Consider the following 16,572-nt stretch of genomic DNA (forward strand, 5'->3'; position numbering starts at 1 on the left):
TTTAACCAAAGCATCACCAAAGCTCCTCTCACTTTGAAATTGCAAAGATTATTTCACAGTCTGGATTTTGCTGTTTTACCTTCTCAGGGTTTAAGTTAATATGTTTCTCTTTCCTTTGTCTTTAAATTAATAGCTGGATAAGAGATACTTTCAGATTCAGATTTGACATTTATTATTTGTGGGGGAGGACAAGAAGTTTTTCAGGGGTGGCATTGTGTATTTCAAAGAACCCTTGTGATGCCATAGGTTTAGTGCTCTGCTGCTAACTGAAACGGTGGTGGTTCAAACCCTCCCAGTGGGTTTCTCCACAAAAGACAGACCTGATGATCTGCTCCTGTAAAGATTACAGTCGAGTAAAACCCTATGGGAACCCTGAGACCAGAAGAATAAGATGGTGCCCAACCAACTTCTCAGAAAGGGATCAAAGAGATCCTGGATAGAATGGGAGAAAAATGTGGAACAAAACTCAAAGTCATAAAACGACCAGGCCTACTGGTATAATAGAGACTGGTGAAACCTGAAACTACGGCCCCTAGTCAAACTTTGGCCCTGGAACTGAACTCACTTCGTGGCTTCTAGCCAAACGACAGGCCTAGAAGGTGAACAATTAGGTAGGTACACTCCTTAGAACAATTAATCATGGGAAATCAGAACAGCAGCATTTTCACAAAGAGATACCTCAGCGTGAAGGAATGCAAAGTAAAGGACACAGGGAAAAGGTAACCATAGGGACGGACTGGAAAGAGAGCTGTTACATTGTGGGGATTGCAATCAATGTCATGAAATAAAATGTGTATGAACTGTTGAATAGAAAATGGATTTGCTCTGTAAACTTTCACCCAAATCACAAACAAAACAAAACAAAACCCCTATGGTGGCAGTTCTACTCTGACACATGCGGTTACTATGAGACGGAACCAAGTTAATGGCACACAAAAAATGTGTATTTCAAGAGAGAGGCAATTAGTTTTATGATGTAACAAATCACAGTCATCAGAGTCTGGATCCATGAATTTCACTATTCTTCAAGAACAAGGCTGCAAAATGGTGATATAATTCTATCATTCTTTCTTCATCTGTTAGCTAGAATAGTTCTATAAGAAGAAATATATTCCCATCAACTATTTGGTTACTCTGAGGTATAAGGTATACTGACTATTCGGTATAGGAAAGTTAGGGTAAATTGTCGAAACTCTTTTATTTCCCTTTAATTACCAGATTTCCAAATGAGTTAATTCTATAGCATTCTCCAAAGATGACTATCTTAGTTCTCTAGTGTTGCTGTAACAGAAATACCACAAATGGATGGCTTTAACAAATTTATTTTGTTACAGTTTAGGAGGCTGGAAGTCCGAGTTCAGAGTGCCAGCTCTATGGGAAGATTTTCTCGCTGTGGATTCTGGGTAGAGGCTCCTCAACTTTGGGCTTTAGAGCTGTCTCTTGTTCCAGGCCCACTAGAGTAAGCTGGAGGCTTCTCCCAACACATGAGGCTGCTGGGTGCTAAGACTAACAAATCCAAGATTGGCAGGCAGAATGGCAGATTGTTGGCTCACAGGCTGTGCAGGCAACAATCTCAAGATTGGCAGGCAACACGGCATGCCGCTGGTTCAAATCCAGGAATTGGACATGACAGGCCAAATGCAGGATCCAAAATGAGCCGAAAAGTTAGAGACCTTTCCCAAAGCTTCTTCATTCATATATACTGGAAGCAGGCCACACCGTGAAGGTGACTCCCCTTCAACTAATTGGCTGCTCACAGTAAATTCCACCATGAAGATGCTTACACCATGTCCAATCTCACCATGAGGAATAACTACCTCCAGCTGCCAAACCACTCAAAATCATGACCAACCCCATTTGACAAACAACGTTAACTATCACAATGATTAATGACCACTCTTTAAACAAATGTATTTAAAGATGTTTTATTTTTTTCAAGCCACTGTAGTCACTCTTCTTATCGATACTCAAACTTCTTATCGATACTCAAATCAAAGTGGGCCCCTGATACCTTACGATATGACCCAACTAGTCTTTGGTGTAAGATACTGCTTTCTTGCTTTATGTCATAAGATATTCCAGGTTTGTCTTTTTCATTCCATGCCCCTGAAGCCATTTCTATGAAAAGTCTTGGTTCCTTTTATCAGGAATCAGCCAGGGCATTAGGGGTGTTCACTGCTGTTTCATTTTTACAAGATAAAAATATTATCATTTATTCATACTGATAACTGCAACTGAAATTTAGGACTATAGGTTTCTACTTTACCCCTACCATTCTTGTAAGGAGCTCTGCTGGCATAGTGGTTAAGGCATTTAGCTGCTAACCAGAAGGTCAATGGTTCAAACCCACCAGTTGCTCCACAGGAGAAAAATGAGGTAGTCTACTTCTGTAAAGATTTATAGCCTTAGAAACCCAATGGGGCTGCTATGAGTCAGAATCAATGTGATGGCAGGGTTTTTTAAAAAAATCATTCCTGTAACTGTATCTCCTTTCTCCCACATTAAAAATCCTCCTTCTCAATGCTACTATCTTAGGTCAGCACAGAAGTTTAATGGGCTGAGCCCTCAAGATCAGCACCTGTGGGGAAGAATGGCAACCCCCTTCCTTCCTAAGTGGTTGTTTGATACAAGAAGCGTGAGGTGACTGGAGGGCAGTTGTAGATTAAAGGTTACGCACCTCTTGCTATGCCTCTGGTTGAAGTAACCCAGCAATTCCATTTCTAGGTATGTACCAAAGCAGTGACAAAAACAAAACAAAACAAACAAAACACATGTACACCAATGTTCATTGTAACCAAAAGGTGGAAACCACCGATATGTCCATCAAAAGATGAGTGGATAAATAAAATGTGTACCTACATAGAGTGGAGTATTTTTCTCAGCCATAAAGAGAAACAGTCTTGATACACACTACAATATGGATGGACCCTTGAAAACACTATGTTGAGTGTAGTAAGTCAATCACAAAAGGACAAATATAATCTCACTTGAAGAAGGTATCTAGAATAGGAAAACCACAGAGATCAAAAGTTTATTAGTGGTTCCCAGGGGGAAGACGGAGGGGGTAAAATCATCAGGAAACAGTGAGTTATTGTTTGTGATGGAAAATTTGGCAACAATTATTAGTGAGGGTTGCACATGATTAATGTAATCAGTATCACTAAATTGTACACATGAAAAATGGTGCACTGGTAAATGTGTTTTACACACACACACACACACACACAACCAACCAAACTCAAACTCACTACTATCAAGTTGGAGCTGAATCATAGCGACCCCTCCTTGGGTTTCTGAGATGGTATCACTACGGAAGTAGATTGCCCAATCTTTCTTCTGAGGATTGGTTGGTGGGTTTGAACTGTCAGCCCTCTGCTGAGCAGTCAAATGCCTTAGGCACTATACCACATGAAATGTATATATTTATATATATCAAAATGGTGTTAAATTTCCCCTTCCTTCCAAATTATACCAAGAGGGTTCCTGCAGCAGTCAGAAAAATCCCAAGGCAAAGAGCAGAAGCTTACAGCTAGGGCCAACAACGGCAATATTCAGTTATACACAGGTAAAACTGGTCCAAAATTATGAAGAACTATAGTAAGGAGAACATCTGGGGAGCAGGGACTTGCATTGTAAAGAAAGCCTTGGTCTAAATGGAAGAAGAACCTCGCTCACAGTTAACAGTATCAACTAAGAGAATGTAGGCCAATTATGAGAAATTACATTATGTGATGGCTTGGACTTAGAAAGCATTAGTTTACTAGCCTCGACTTTGGGATGGAACAGTTAAGTGAAACTCTAAAGATTTTTGTGTTCAAAATGAACACAGTATTTGCTGGAATTATTTTTCATCAGCTGGGCATAAAGGGATGAGATAAAATGTTTAAAGAATGTAAATAAAAGAGATTTTACAATTTCTCAATACAGTGAAACCTGTAAGAGCTAGAACTCAACAGGACTGCCATGTTTTTCTGGGTCTCACAGACTGCACCTTTGACAGGGTGCAGTCACCACTTTCTTATCACTCTCTCTTTAACGGAAAACATTTGAGTTTTCTTTCTCTGACAGGTTTCTGCCTAACACAGGCTCCAGCTTTTGCAGACTTACTCTGAGATTTGTCATTTCTCACACCAGACTCCATCCTATACAAAACAGTCAGTCCTCCGTATCTGCAGGTTCTGCATCATTGGATAGAAAATATTTGAAAAAAAAAATTCCAGAAAATAAAACTTGAATTTGCCACATGCTGAGAGCATTACACTGAATCCATCCGAAGGCAGTGATGTGTAGGTATATCCTACCGCAGCCTCCTGCCGTTTCACAGATCTCAATCTCTCTCCAGCACTTGATGCTTGAGCATTGTTTGCTCGTGTCTGAGTTTGTTTGCTACTTGTGTAGTGTGTATCCTTTGTTTCTGTGAAAAAATGACTTCCAAAAAGCAGTTAGGTGGTCACAGCAATCCCTTGAAGCCTAATGGGGGGGGGGGTGCACCACTGCCATCAAGTCGATTCTGACTCATAGCAAGCAACCCCCATTGGGTTTCCAAGACTGTGAATCTTTATGGACGTAGATTGCCTCATCTTCCTCCCACAGAGCAGATGGTGAGTTTGAACCACTGACCTTCTGGTTAGCAGCTAAGAGGGAGTGTAAAGTGCTACTTACATTAGCATTTATGTTGTATTAGGTATCATAAGTAATTTAGAGAGGATTTAAAGTATATGAGAGGATGAATGTACGTTATATGCCAAGTACCATGCCATTTTACATAAGGGAGTTGAGCATCTGCAGATTTTTATATCTGTGCTTGGGATGGGAGGTGGGGGGTAGGGAGCAGAGGTGGGGAGGAAAAGCCTAGAACCAATACCCCATGGATACCAAGGGAAGAGTGTATGCTATGAGCTATACAACTTATAATTTGTAAAACAATTGAGTTTGGAATAGTTTATAGTGAGTTTCTGAATATTAAAAATATGAGTTACAATTAAATGAATCAACAGTAACACCTGCTTAACAGTGATAAAATATACTTTTATTTACTTCGCTGAATCAGAGAGAGGCGTAAAAAAAAAAAAAAAATTATTGCTAAAGTAGATACCAGGCAAACAGAAAGGTGCTTTATAAGTCCAGTTACCTTGTAGTTTATTTAAACTAAGAGAAAAAGGTCATGTTTTCATGCAATACATACTTGGTTCTTTAAATAACAATTATGACAAACAGCAGAAAGAATTAAGGAATGCTGTACTTGTGATCCATACAAAACACCAACATTTTGGGTTGTACATAATTAAAGAAATATTTCAAACACTTTTTAAAATACTGTAGTAGCCAATACATAGAGGCATGCCTTAGATGGGCATAGGAGTGCAGTTTAGAAAAGAAAAAAAAGAAAGAAAAATCACACGGGAACTACTGAATTTCTTTAAAATCACTGAGCAAGAAAAGCAACATTGAACTTCACATACTGATTTTACACAACTTCTATACAGTACCTTGACTTAAATCCAAGAGCAAGTTAAGACTCTCCTCCTCTATTTTTGGTAAACAACTGCGGTAAACTTGGATGACTTTTCCCCCTGGATTTTCCCTGGAAGTAGCCTTTTTTAATTTTTTTATTTAAAAGAGGGCAGGTTTGGCACTTTTATACTGATGTCACCAATGTTAATATTTCTTGGGATCTCAGGAAGATTCATATTCTTTACAGCTGATACAGCACGGGCTGGAGCTCCTGCTAAGCCTGCCTGTATACAGAAGCAAATAAAAGAAAAAGAAAATGTACAACTCAGGTGTAGCTCATCATAAAGCATTTATAATGGAGGACAATGATCAAAGATTTTCATACAATAAACTTAGAGACCAAATGGTAGTTTGAATTGGTATGAGATGGTTACTTTTAAATACTAATCTATAAAGAGAAAACAATTGAGACATTAAAAATATAGTGAACACATGCAATGATAACAATGTAAAGATTTATATGCAAAATAATATTGCTACCTAGATATTTTATACAATACTCAAGTGACAGAGCTAGATCTTCACCTATATCTTGATGTAACTGACTTATGATACACAGAGGAAGTATATTTTACATTAGTTTCCTTATTAAACATCTCTTGCAATAATCATAAGGTTTTTTTTTTTTTTTAAATGGCAATAATTATCGATATGTGTTGTGAAATGAAAAGTGAAAATAATAGATCATGCTTGTTCAGTTTATTTACTCAGGGCTTCACCCTTAAAATATTTATAAACAACAAAAATTTTTAAAATAGATTTTTAAAAATTGTGGAGGCTCTCTAAGCTTTTCGAGGAAAGTTCTAGAACATTTTTAAAAAATCAGGGTTGTTAATCCAAAGAGAATAGTTATGCCTATAGATGAAAACTGAAATAAAGAGGGTAATTCAAACTCTTCAATGCATTAATTACTAAAAATATAAAGCCTAAATCTATTTTATCATATAAAATAGACTCAACAACGTATATAGTATACAAATTTAGAGGAAAGACTGCATAAATGCAAGAAGGAGTATATACAAATAAATTTCAAATTCTTCAGTAAATACCATACTATATAATAGCTTTCCTCTCAGTAAGAAAATGTGTAATTTATGAAACAATATTGAAAGAAAACATGCTTAAAAATAAAAGAAAAATGCATATATATAATTTTTTCCCAAAAGCTAGATCAACAATTTTCATATTTAAGGGTTTAATTTATATACCAATTATATATCATCAATTTTTATTCAGGCTGTATAATAAAGCAAAGCCAACAAGCACATCTGAGTTCAGTGGCATCATCTTCCACAAAAACAGACTGTTAAGTAAAAACAAATCTTCCACAGTCTCCATGTAATTAGAAATACTAGTTTTAAAGTCCCTTTTCATAACTTTAGTTTTTTTTTTCTATTATGTAACCCTACCTTGTTTGTTAATTAAAAAAATAATAATAATAAAGCTGTTACCTGAGAAAAATCTTGACTGATACAAAATAGGCCAGTGTAAACTATTTGCTGAATAAAGGATACAAACATTGTTAAGCAATGAAATAAAAGTCATGAGTTATCAATTCAGAATTGGAAATAATAAAAAATCAGTAAAATAGTATTAATAATAGATATGGTCCACACAGGCAATGATAAAGGTGATAATGGATTTAAAACTCCATACCCCATTAAAGCTAAATTAGGGTTGAAGAATGCCAAGTTTTATTATTTAAAGGAAGTTAATTGTTTTTGATGTATAACTAAAACTTTGACTTCTAAACTTATACCTACCTGAAGAAATGTAGTTTTGTTTAATATCCCACTTTCCTCCCATAACCCAAAAAGATGCTATTTAGTGTAGTATATATCATAATCAAAAAGGTTTTTAATCTGACCATTTCAAGTTCAACTTCGAGCTGAGCAAAACTTAGAATGGTTTCTGTTAAAAAAAAAGTCCAGTTCAAAGAGGTTTACCATCTTGAAGGCTCTCTTTTTACCAGGAAGCATGTTGACTGCCAAGGAGCTCTAGTGGTGCAGTGGTTAAAGCATTTGGCTGCTAACCAAAAGGTCAGTAGTTCAAACCCACCTGCCACTCCACAGGAGAAAGATGAGGCAGTCTGCTTCTAAAGAAATTTATAGCCTTGGAAACCCTACGGGGCAGTTCTACTCTATCCTTTGGGTCACTATGATTCAGAATCAACCAATGGCAGTGAGGTTTTTTTCTTTTTGTATGTTGACTGCCAAGGGAACAAAAACTATTTCATAAAATTACAGACATCCTGGAACTAGTATTATTTTTCCAGGTAGAAGGACTAGGAAACTTTTCTAACTAAAAGACCAATTTGCCACTATTTTTAGTTCAGAATTTCTAAATAGGATGCAAATGCACTGGAAACTATTGATAAAATATGTGATGCAAATATTTAAAGTCAGGAGTTATTGAAGAATTTTATTACTGAGAGAGAGAGGGGGAGGGAGAGAGAATGCCTGTGTGTATATTTCTGGATGCCATTATTTCACATTTATAAATAGTAAAAATATTTTTTTCAGTATTAAAAAAAATCATAAAGTCTTCTTTTCCATAATACTATGTACTCTGAACAGCTAAATTGAACTTAAGCAAATCAAATGAGAATGAAAAATGTATCTGATTAGGTTTCATTGGTTTAAGTTGTTTCTTTGTGATCAAAGATGGTGTCAACTGCTGGCTGCTAATAAGAATACATAGTCATTACAGCAATTTATTTAAGAAGCATATATGTGCCACTTCTTTATTATGTAAAACCAAAAAAAGTTTCTAAGTACAACCAAGTACAAATCTTCTAAACATAAGCAGCAAGCCATAGACATGCAAAGAATGGTAACTATTCAGAACACGCAAATGAATTAAGAGAATCAAATTATTTCTCAAGCATGTTCAGTATTTTGTGAAGTATATCATGAATTTAAATGTTAGGAAATATTAAAAAATTTGTAATATGTACTTCAATGAATTGAAGTAACATTGTAAGAAATCAGGACTTGTAGAAAAACTGAAAATATGAAGAAAAATACGAGAAAAACTTGGTAAGAAAGCATGCTTAAATGAATTATCAATGATTTTATATATACATATTGGTTTTTTTCTTTTTCCCAAAAAAGATTTTATATTACTCAGGTAGTCAATACCAAAGTTGCTTTAAAACAAATTTCACTTCCAGAGCTTCATGAAGTGAAGTCTGAAACACTTTTATTAAAGCTTGAAATGAAGAAGAAGTTGCTATTAATGGAAATCAGTTTGCTAACAGAAGTGTAAAGTAACTTATACCTTGGTTTAGTTGTTTTTTACCGCCCCCCCCCCAATGACATACTTGAAGCAACAAGAAAACTTTTACTAACATTTAATTTTTTTTCAGCACTAAAATTTACAGGAATTAAGTTGACCTGACTTAGTAGTATGTATAAATTGAAATGTAAAATAAGATATTTCTGACAGTACAACATAGTCTTAAAGATTTTAGATTATAGAGTTGGCACAAAGCAGAAATAAAGAACGAATTCCTACTGGAGAAATAACTTGTTTCCATCTCTGTTATACTCGAGCACCACCATGGCAGGTAAACTGCAGCAACTGCACTAACAAAAACAAATAAATGAATCCAAAGCAGTTAAGAGTATGAACTGGATGGAAGAATGAAGTACAGTATATAAAAGAATGATCATGTTTTCTCTCCCATGACATTAAATAAATTAACAGAATTAAGAGAAAGAAAACAAAATGAAGTCTGCAAGTATACCAAAATGAGGCCAAACAGATAGAAGACTTATACAGACATACTCTTGGAAATTTCAAGCACTTGAATCACAAAGATAGTAATGGATGGATATGATTTGTTTTTTATTTTGTTTTTAAATTGCCAGACCCAAAAATAAACAAAATATGTGCAAGCAAAACTGAAAAAAAGCAGCATTAATAAAATATATTTCAAAGAACCTGAAAGCTCCCTTTTCTTCATGCAATAAGCAATTAACTCTCTTGAAGGGAAATGGAAAGTAAAAACCTAGATATTTATTTTTTCTAAGACAAAACACCATTCTACCATCTTAAAATGTTTTCTTAAGCTTGAAATACAGCATAATAAGATGGTAGCTGAAATAATTTATACAAACTAAAACCTTTACCCACCCTTCCTGCTGGACGTTGCTAATATACACATTCATACTTCTGACCTAACAGCAAAATGGTAAAAAGAACACCAACATTAATAAACACAGTATTAAATGGTTTCAGACTCAAAATCATTAACAAAATAATGGCAGATTTTGAAAGCATGTTTCTGAGCAAAATAGACAATTTCAGTATTTTTACTTCTGAAGGTGAGAGAGAAAACTTTTAACTTGAGGGGCCTGCTTTGCTTTGAAGGAAGTGCTTTAATACTGAAATTCTAAATCAGATTAGAAATGCCGATGACAATCCTCTAGTGAGCAAGAACTATGGCATGTTACATATAATTTCATCAAAATTAGAATGTTTAAAAATCGAAAAACCTTCCAAATTACTGGTCCTTTTATATAGTCTTCTGTTACAGTTTCAATTTCTAACACAGGTTTTGCCTGTATAAAATAAATACAGCAGACCAATGGCAGTCACAGATTTAATGCAAGTAGGGTGTGCCTATTACAAACGATCTCTCAGGAGTCTTCACCATAATTTTATAAAAGAACAAAATATTCACAGTAGAGGGGCACAGCTGACCTTCTAATATATTTCTTCCAACATCTGAATCTGTACCTACTTCTCTTATTCTCTGCTCTTTGACAACAGAAATTTAATTTTTAAAAATTTCAATTACTAGTTTTAGTGATGGAAGTTAAGAGATCTAAGTGTGAACCGTTCTTTGATAGACAATATAAATTCATAAATTAAAGACTAGAACACAGAAACTGGCAGTGATTTGGATAAACGGAGTGAAAGAGGCCACTATGTTACTTTCTGTATCAAGGATAAAGTAACATGGGATCCAAAGATCAAAACTGGTACTCCAGTTTCATGGTATGTCACACCAGCTCATTTCAGGGTAAGAAATTATAAAGCCATCTCTGTAATATTGCTGCTGCTCACACATGTTGAGAGAGTAATAATTTAGTGGCTAAAAAAAAAAAAAAAAGCCAAATTCTCAGAGAATTTTTCCAATGATGAAAGTGGGTGATTTAATTAGTTAAGTTTCTAGATTTTTTCCCCCCTCTATAGGACTCAATAGGGAGCTCTGGTAGCCTAGTGCCTAAGGCACTTGACTGCTAACCAGAAGGCTGGCGGTTCAAACCCACCAGCCACTCCTCGGAAGGAAGATGGGGCAATCTACTTCCATAGTGATACTGCCTGGGAAACCCAAGGAGGGGTCGCTATGAGTCGGGTCCGACTCAACAGCACATAACAACAACACAACAACATAGGACTCAATACCAGTAGAAAATCTATAAAGCTGCTATTGTTAGTTGCATAGGCCCACGACTCATGGTAGCCCCATATGGGCTGGGACTGTTGTGATCCATAGAGTTTTCACTTGCTGAAGTGGACTGCCAGGCTTTCTTCCTAGTTTGTCTTAGTCTGGAAATCTGTTCAGCATCATTGCAACATGAAAGCCTCCAGTGACAGACAGGTTATGGCCGTACTGTAGATGCACTGGCCAGGAATCGAATCCAGATCTTCCACCTTAAGTTGAGAATTCTACCACTAAACAATCACTGCCTCTTTTTGCTAGGAGTCTGTGAAACCGTTTCCATATTTGCCAATGTTTTGCAAAATGTCCAGGGTTTACAATATTCTATTGAGCCTGATTATGAAATGTTCAGATGTAAGGATGTATATGCCACAGTAGAAACACTTTTTATTTTGGTCAATTTATTTAATTCAATTTTTGGAGCATTTAAAATTCAAATTTTAGATTTCTGATCTTATTTTTACTGGCCACTTTTAATATGAACCTCCTAGTCAAAACTGTAAAGACAATTCTGTTAAGACTTTGGAACTGAAAACCATTTTTTGGGGAAAAAAATGTTACTTAACAGTCAACTATTTCAATTCTTCACTGCTTGACATTTTGTATGCAAAACTCTAAAGTCTCAGATTTTTGATTTTTAAATTCACAGCTTTCAAAACCCAGCAGGTAATTTTATATTAAAATCCTAATTTAGAGCTGAAACAAAAGAAAGAAAATATCTGTGAGAGTTAAATTAAAGACTGGTTCTGCCATGTGATGCTTAAACATTAAGTCTTTATACACGAGGTAAATTGTCATTTCTACAAATATAATTTGTCAGTTAAATGACAATGTTCAAAAAAAATTAAACTTTTGTTTTACAATGCAGGCAGACAAAACAGAACAAACATGACATCAATGATATACTAGAAAAATACACTAAGTCCAATAAAAGATGAAGAAACTACAAGGAGGAACTAGAATGGAAAATCGGCTACAGGGACTGTATGGGTTCATTAACACAAAGAATTTTTGAGTCTGGCCTAATAATTAATTGTCTTTGACGTCATTTTGCTTTCCCTTTGTTACAGTACATTTTTCTCAAAGTCAGCAATACCTTGTCTACCTGTCCTGTCTGGGAGACTGAAAGATAAAGGTCTGTAAGAGAGAAGAATGGAAAGAGCTAGAAAGATCAGGATGTTCGGAAAAAGAGGACTGACTTTAAAAAAGTAACTATATTCAGACCCATTTAACCCATCTTAAAAATAACACAAAAAATACATGAAAGTTACTATGTCTCCCCAACCCCACCCCTCTACCTCCACCCCCAGGGAGCCCTTTTATATTCCTGGGCAGATTACTGGGTGTTTCTTATACTTCCTCAAAACTGCACCAATCTCTCAGTTTAAACTCGTTTGGTTCCAGAACCCAATGTTAAAGGAAACCTTTTTTTTTTTTTTCAAAATCAAAGCAGAATAGATGAAAATATATTCAGAGCATATCCTAGCTTCTACTTGTCTAGGTAATGGGAATTAAGTTGATTCACTTTCAACTATCACTAGAAATATCTTGAAGATAGTATAACACCTTTGATTTCTGAAAATGTAAAGACACCTAGATATATCCATCTTGTATTTAAGATTCTGTGCTTTAATTATACCCACCCTGATTTTTAAAAGATAAATACTATTATTAAAATATTATTTATATGAATTTGAAAAATATAACCAGTTACAATGACTAATTACTACATTCTGGATTTTAATTAAGTCTGTCTTGGTAAGTTTTTGCTTACATAATAAATTTTAACTGAAATTTAATAAGAGCCAGATTAGCAAAAGCTTACATGTTGCTCAACCTTACAAGGTACTCTCAAATAATTCTGGAATATTCTGCAGTCATATATCTGCTAGGTCTAACCAGTTAAGGAACCATGGAAATAGAATCCATATTAAAACTTTTGCTATTTCATTTTGTCTGGAATAAAGCTGAAAGCCTTCCAAACATACTTACAATATATACAAACTACTGAAAAATTACATAAAACCAACATAATTTCTTAAAATATCATCAGGATTTAATGGCCTCACTTTGACTCAAAATCCTATTTTGTAATTAAAATTTCAGCAGACATCCCACGCAGAGAAACACTAGATAAATGTATAATGCTGTGGTTAGTCCCCAAAAAGAGTTAAACAATACTTTCTTAGAAAGGAAAAAAAACAAAATTAAGTTGGTAGTAGGTAACAACTGATTATATATGTTAAAAGATGATCAATGGATGCATAATAAAAGTATTTACCATTCTATTTTAAATGGTACTGTTTTTCTGTGAAATGATTTTTTTAAGTATTCTCATACAGTTAATGGCATTCTCTTAATTACTGTAATTCTAAATTTAAATTGTACATTTTACTGCTCTTTATAGATAAGAAAAACTGCCTTATTAAAGATTTACTGAACAGTCAAAAGGCAAATATCCATTATGTAATTTCTATAGATCCTTCAGGACTTCTGTCAAAATTATACATAGCACACTAAGGAGCAAAAGAAAAGAAAAAAGGGAACCAACCATGGAAGGGAGTTAGTACCTGGAAATGTGACATTCCAGACAAATCATCAATCTATTTTTGCAGATGATTACACAGAATTTGTGTTATCACATATCCATTCATTTTAGATTGATTATTAATGGATTAGATCATTGTCCCCTGGCATTAAAAATCTATAACCACATAGTTTTCTAAAGCCAAGTTTAAAAGATTATATACATTTCAAGTTATTCATATGAAGACTTTAAAAACTATAGCTTAGGGTTTATAATAAATCATTCACTAACCTAAGTAATTTATTACAAAGCAACTATACTAAATAATATATTGCAAATCTTCTGAGTCCTTTTCCTAGTCCTGAAACAAAAAATTCTCTATTTTACCTAGCTTATCTTTTCCTCACTTCAAATACTGGCCATAGAACATAGAAAATAAATAGTTATTTTTAAAAGTCATGATTTTAAGTTCTTCACCATTGTAAGCCTCTCTTTGGGAAATCAAGAGGAATGGTAAAGCGAGAGAAAGAGAAATGCAGGGCTATTTTAATTTAAAATAAAAGATGGGAGAAATCTTTAAATAAAGCTTTGACTATTTGTAATTCTCAGATTTCATATTTATTCATCATCCTGTGTTCCAGTCAACTTAAATGAGCACAACATTGTGTTCATATTGATCCTTTAAAATTTCAACAAGATACAAATTCCTCAGAACTCACCTGTTTTAAGTTAATGCTGACACATTTCATACCTTGCTGCTTGTATGGTAATATTTAATTTATATCAACCAAATACCAGAGTTTATACTAAACACTGTAAGTAAAATTTATTCTTTCAATCTGAGTTATGACTGTAAATACCAAAAGTAAGAAGTATCCTAAAGGAAGTATAGTGTTGAATGGGATACCAAGACTATCCACCTTTCTTAATCTCTGCATTGGTAATAAGAAACAACCAAAATAATGTGAAACTGAATGGCTCAGATACAGCATCTTTTGCTGATATTCAGCTTACTACTTGAGGGCATAGTCACTAAAACTCTAAAGAAGGGTTTTATACAATGCTGACATGCTACCTGGTCCTCATTTACTAATCTAACAGCACAAAATCAGCCAAGCATAATACCAAATCTTTTTCTTATAGAACCCAATAAAAGCCATGAATACACATGTCATAATATAAAATATGTAACTTGACTTTTCAGGGACCTTTCTGAAGGATTCAGAATCAAAAGATTAAAGCAGTGAAGTTGTATTTTTCAATGTTGCACTCACTTGCTAAGCACCAACTACAACTTGAGGAGTGCTGGTGGCGTAGTGCCTAAGGCATTTGACTGCTAACCAGAAGGTTGGCGGTTCAAACCCACCAGCCACTCCTCAGAAGGAAGACTGGGCAATCTACTTCTGTAGAGATACCGTCTTAGAAACCCAAGGAGGGATTCCTATGAATCACAATCAACTCAATGGCAGTGAGTTTGGTTGTTTTGGTTTTTGATTATAACTTGTAGCATTATTTCTTCCTGAGAATGCCATCTTGTCTCCTTTCCCTTTTCAAAAATAGTTCTATAACACTAAACTAATACATCCTTAAAATATCAGTTCTGGGATCTCCATAATTATTAACTAAAGGTTTTTAAAAGCAAACATTGGCTTTCATTATTCAAATAAACACTTCTTTTTTAAGCAAAAAAATTTACTTATTACCCAAGATAATTATGGCTGTGGCTAAGAAGTGAGTACACAAAGCTATTGGGTGGATAACAGTTACTAGTTACGAAACATTTAACATACTAAAATGTGTATATTTCATTTTCTTCTAAAAGAATAAGCGAATTAGTTGTACTTCAAGGTGATACCGAAGGACGAACAGTGAATGCTACAAATGATGCAAAATTTATGATCATGTTTGGAATCCTCATTAATTAGGGCACTTTCCACTCTTACCTCAGATTTCTCCAGTTTATTTTGTGCATCAATTTGTGTAACAATTTCATTCATGTTGGTCTCCAATACCATTCCCCCCATCACCATTTCTGCAAGAATATTGTGAACCTAAGGGAAAAAAATAATACATACCAATAAAAAAAAAAAATCTCACTACAAAAAGTGACATGATTCTACTAGTTTTTTTGTTTCAAATACTGCTATTTTATTAATATGAACTGTAAAAATGATTAAAATGAGGCATCATAATCCATGTTGATTACCATTTAAGGCCATGGGCAAAGGACAGAGATTTGTTAAAACTTCTGGTTTAGCAATGGAAGCTCTCCTACTTTTTAAAGCAAATTCTCATGAGAACACACAATCTGTGCAGCTGATAAACATACAGCAAATCCCCCACTGCAACTCTACTAGGCCTCTCTTGTGAGCCATAACTTCCTTATCCCAATGTACACTGTGTTATTACCTTTCCAGAAATACCTCAGCACACAATTTGTAAAGCACTATTAGCGAAAACCATAGACTAAGTACTGTAGAAGTGTCTACCAACTTTACTACTACTACTCACTGCCAGTGAGTCGATTTCGACTCACAGTGACCCTCCTTCCGAGGCAGTATCTCTATGGAAGTAGATTAATTCTCAGAATGTATGGATAAGGACTAAGATATAAATTTGTCCCCAGAGCAAAAATATTCTTAAGAAAGCAAATATAGAAATCCAGAAGAGACAGAAAATACAAAAAGAGGAAGGGTCTGGTGAGTTAAATTCTTAAGGAAACAGTATCCCATTTATTTTAACAGTAACAACTTCCAAAAGATTTTATTCCTGGTGAGGAGGGACTATACATTATGTGGAGAATATGGGAGATAAATATACAAAAATGAGAATCATTATGAAAGGTATGGCATGCAAGATGGTTATGTCATATGAGGGGGCAAAATTCAGAAACTGAACATGACCTGCCCAGTGATAGAAGAATTCATGTTCTAAGAACTAGGAAGAATTTTTGTCAGATTTAATAAGAGAGGGTTACAAAAGCTCTGCTTTTAGCACAGCTCTACCTTACACAGTTGATTCAGTTCAGTATTTTTTTTTTCTTGTTTATAAGGGGTTTATAATCTTTTTTTTTTTTTTT

General features: G+C 34.7%; 1 protein-coding gene across 1 annotated transcript in view; it reads right to left on the reverse strand.

The window, feature by feature from the left end:
* Nucleotides 1-5,609: 5,609 nt before the first annotated feature.
* The window catches only part of AP3S1 (adaptor related protein complex 3 subunit sigma 1), a 138,530-nt gene continuing 127,567 nt past the window's right edge, over nt 5,610-16,572 (reverse strand). Inside the window, exons 5-7 of the mRNA XM_042782772.1 lie at nt 15,437-15,544; nt 6,966-7,013; nt 5,610-5,738 (exon numbers count right to left, since the gene is read on the reverse strand). Of these exons, the coding sequence (XP_042638706.1) occupies nt 5,610-5,738; nt 6,966-7,013; nt 15,437-15,544 (285 nt within the window). The remainder of the gene's footprint in view (nt 5,739-6,965; nt 7,014-15,436; nt 15,545-16,572) is intronic.

This window comes from Orycteropus afer, unplaced genomic scaffold, assembly GCF_000298275.1.
Source record: "Orycteropus afer afer isolate SDZICR_OR568_19922 unplaced genomic scaffold, OryAfe1.0 scaffold00464, whole genome shotgun sequence".
NCBI lineage: Eukaryota > Metazoa > Chordata > Mammalia > Tubulidentata > Orycteropodidae > Orycteropus > Orycteropus afer.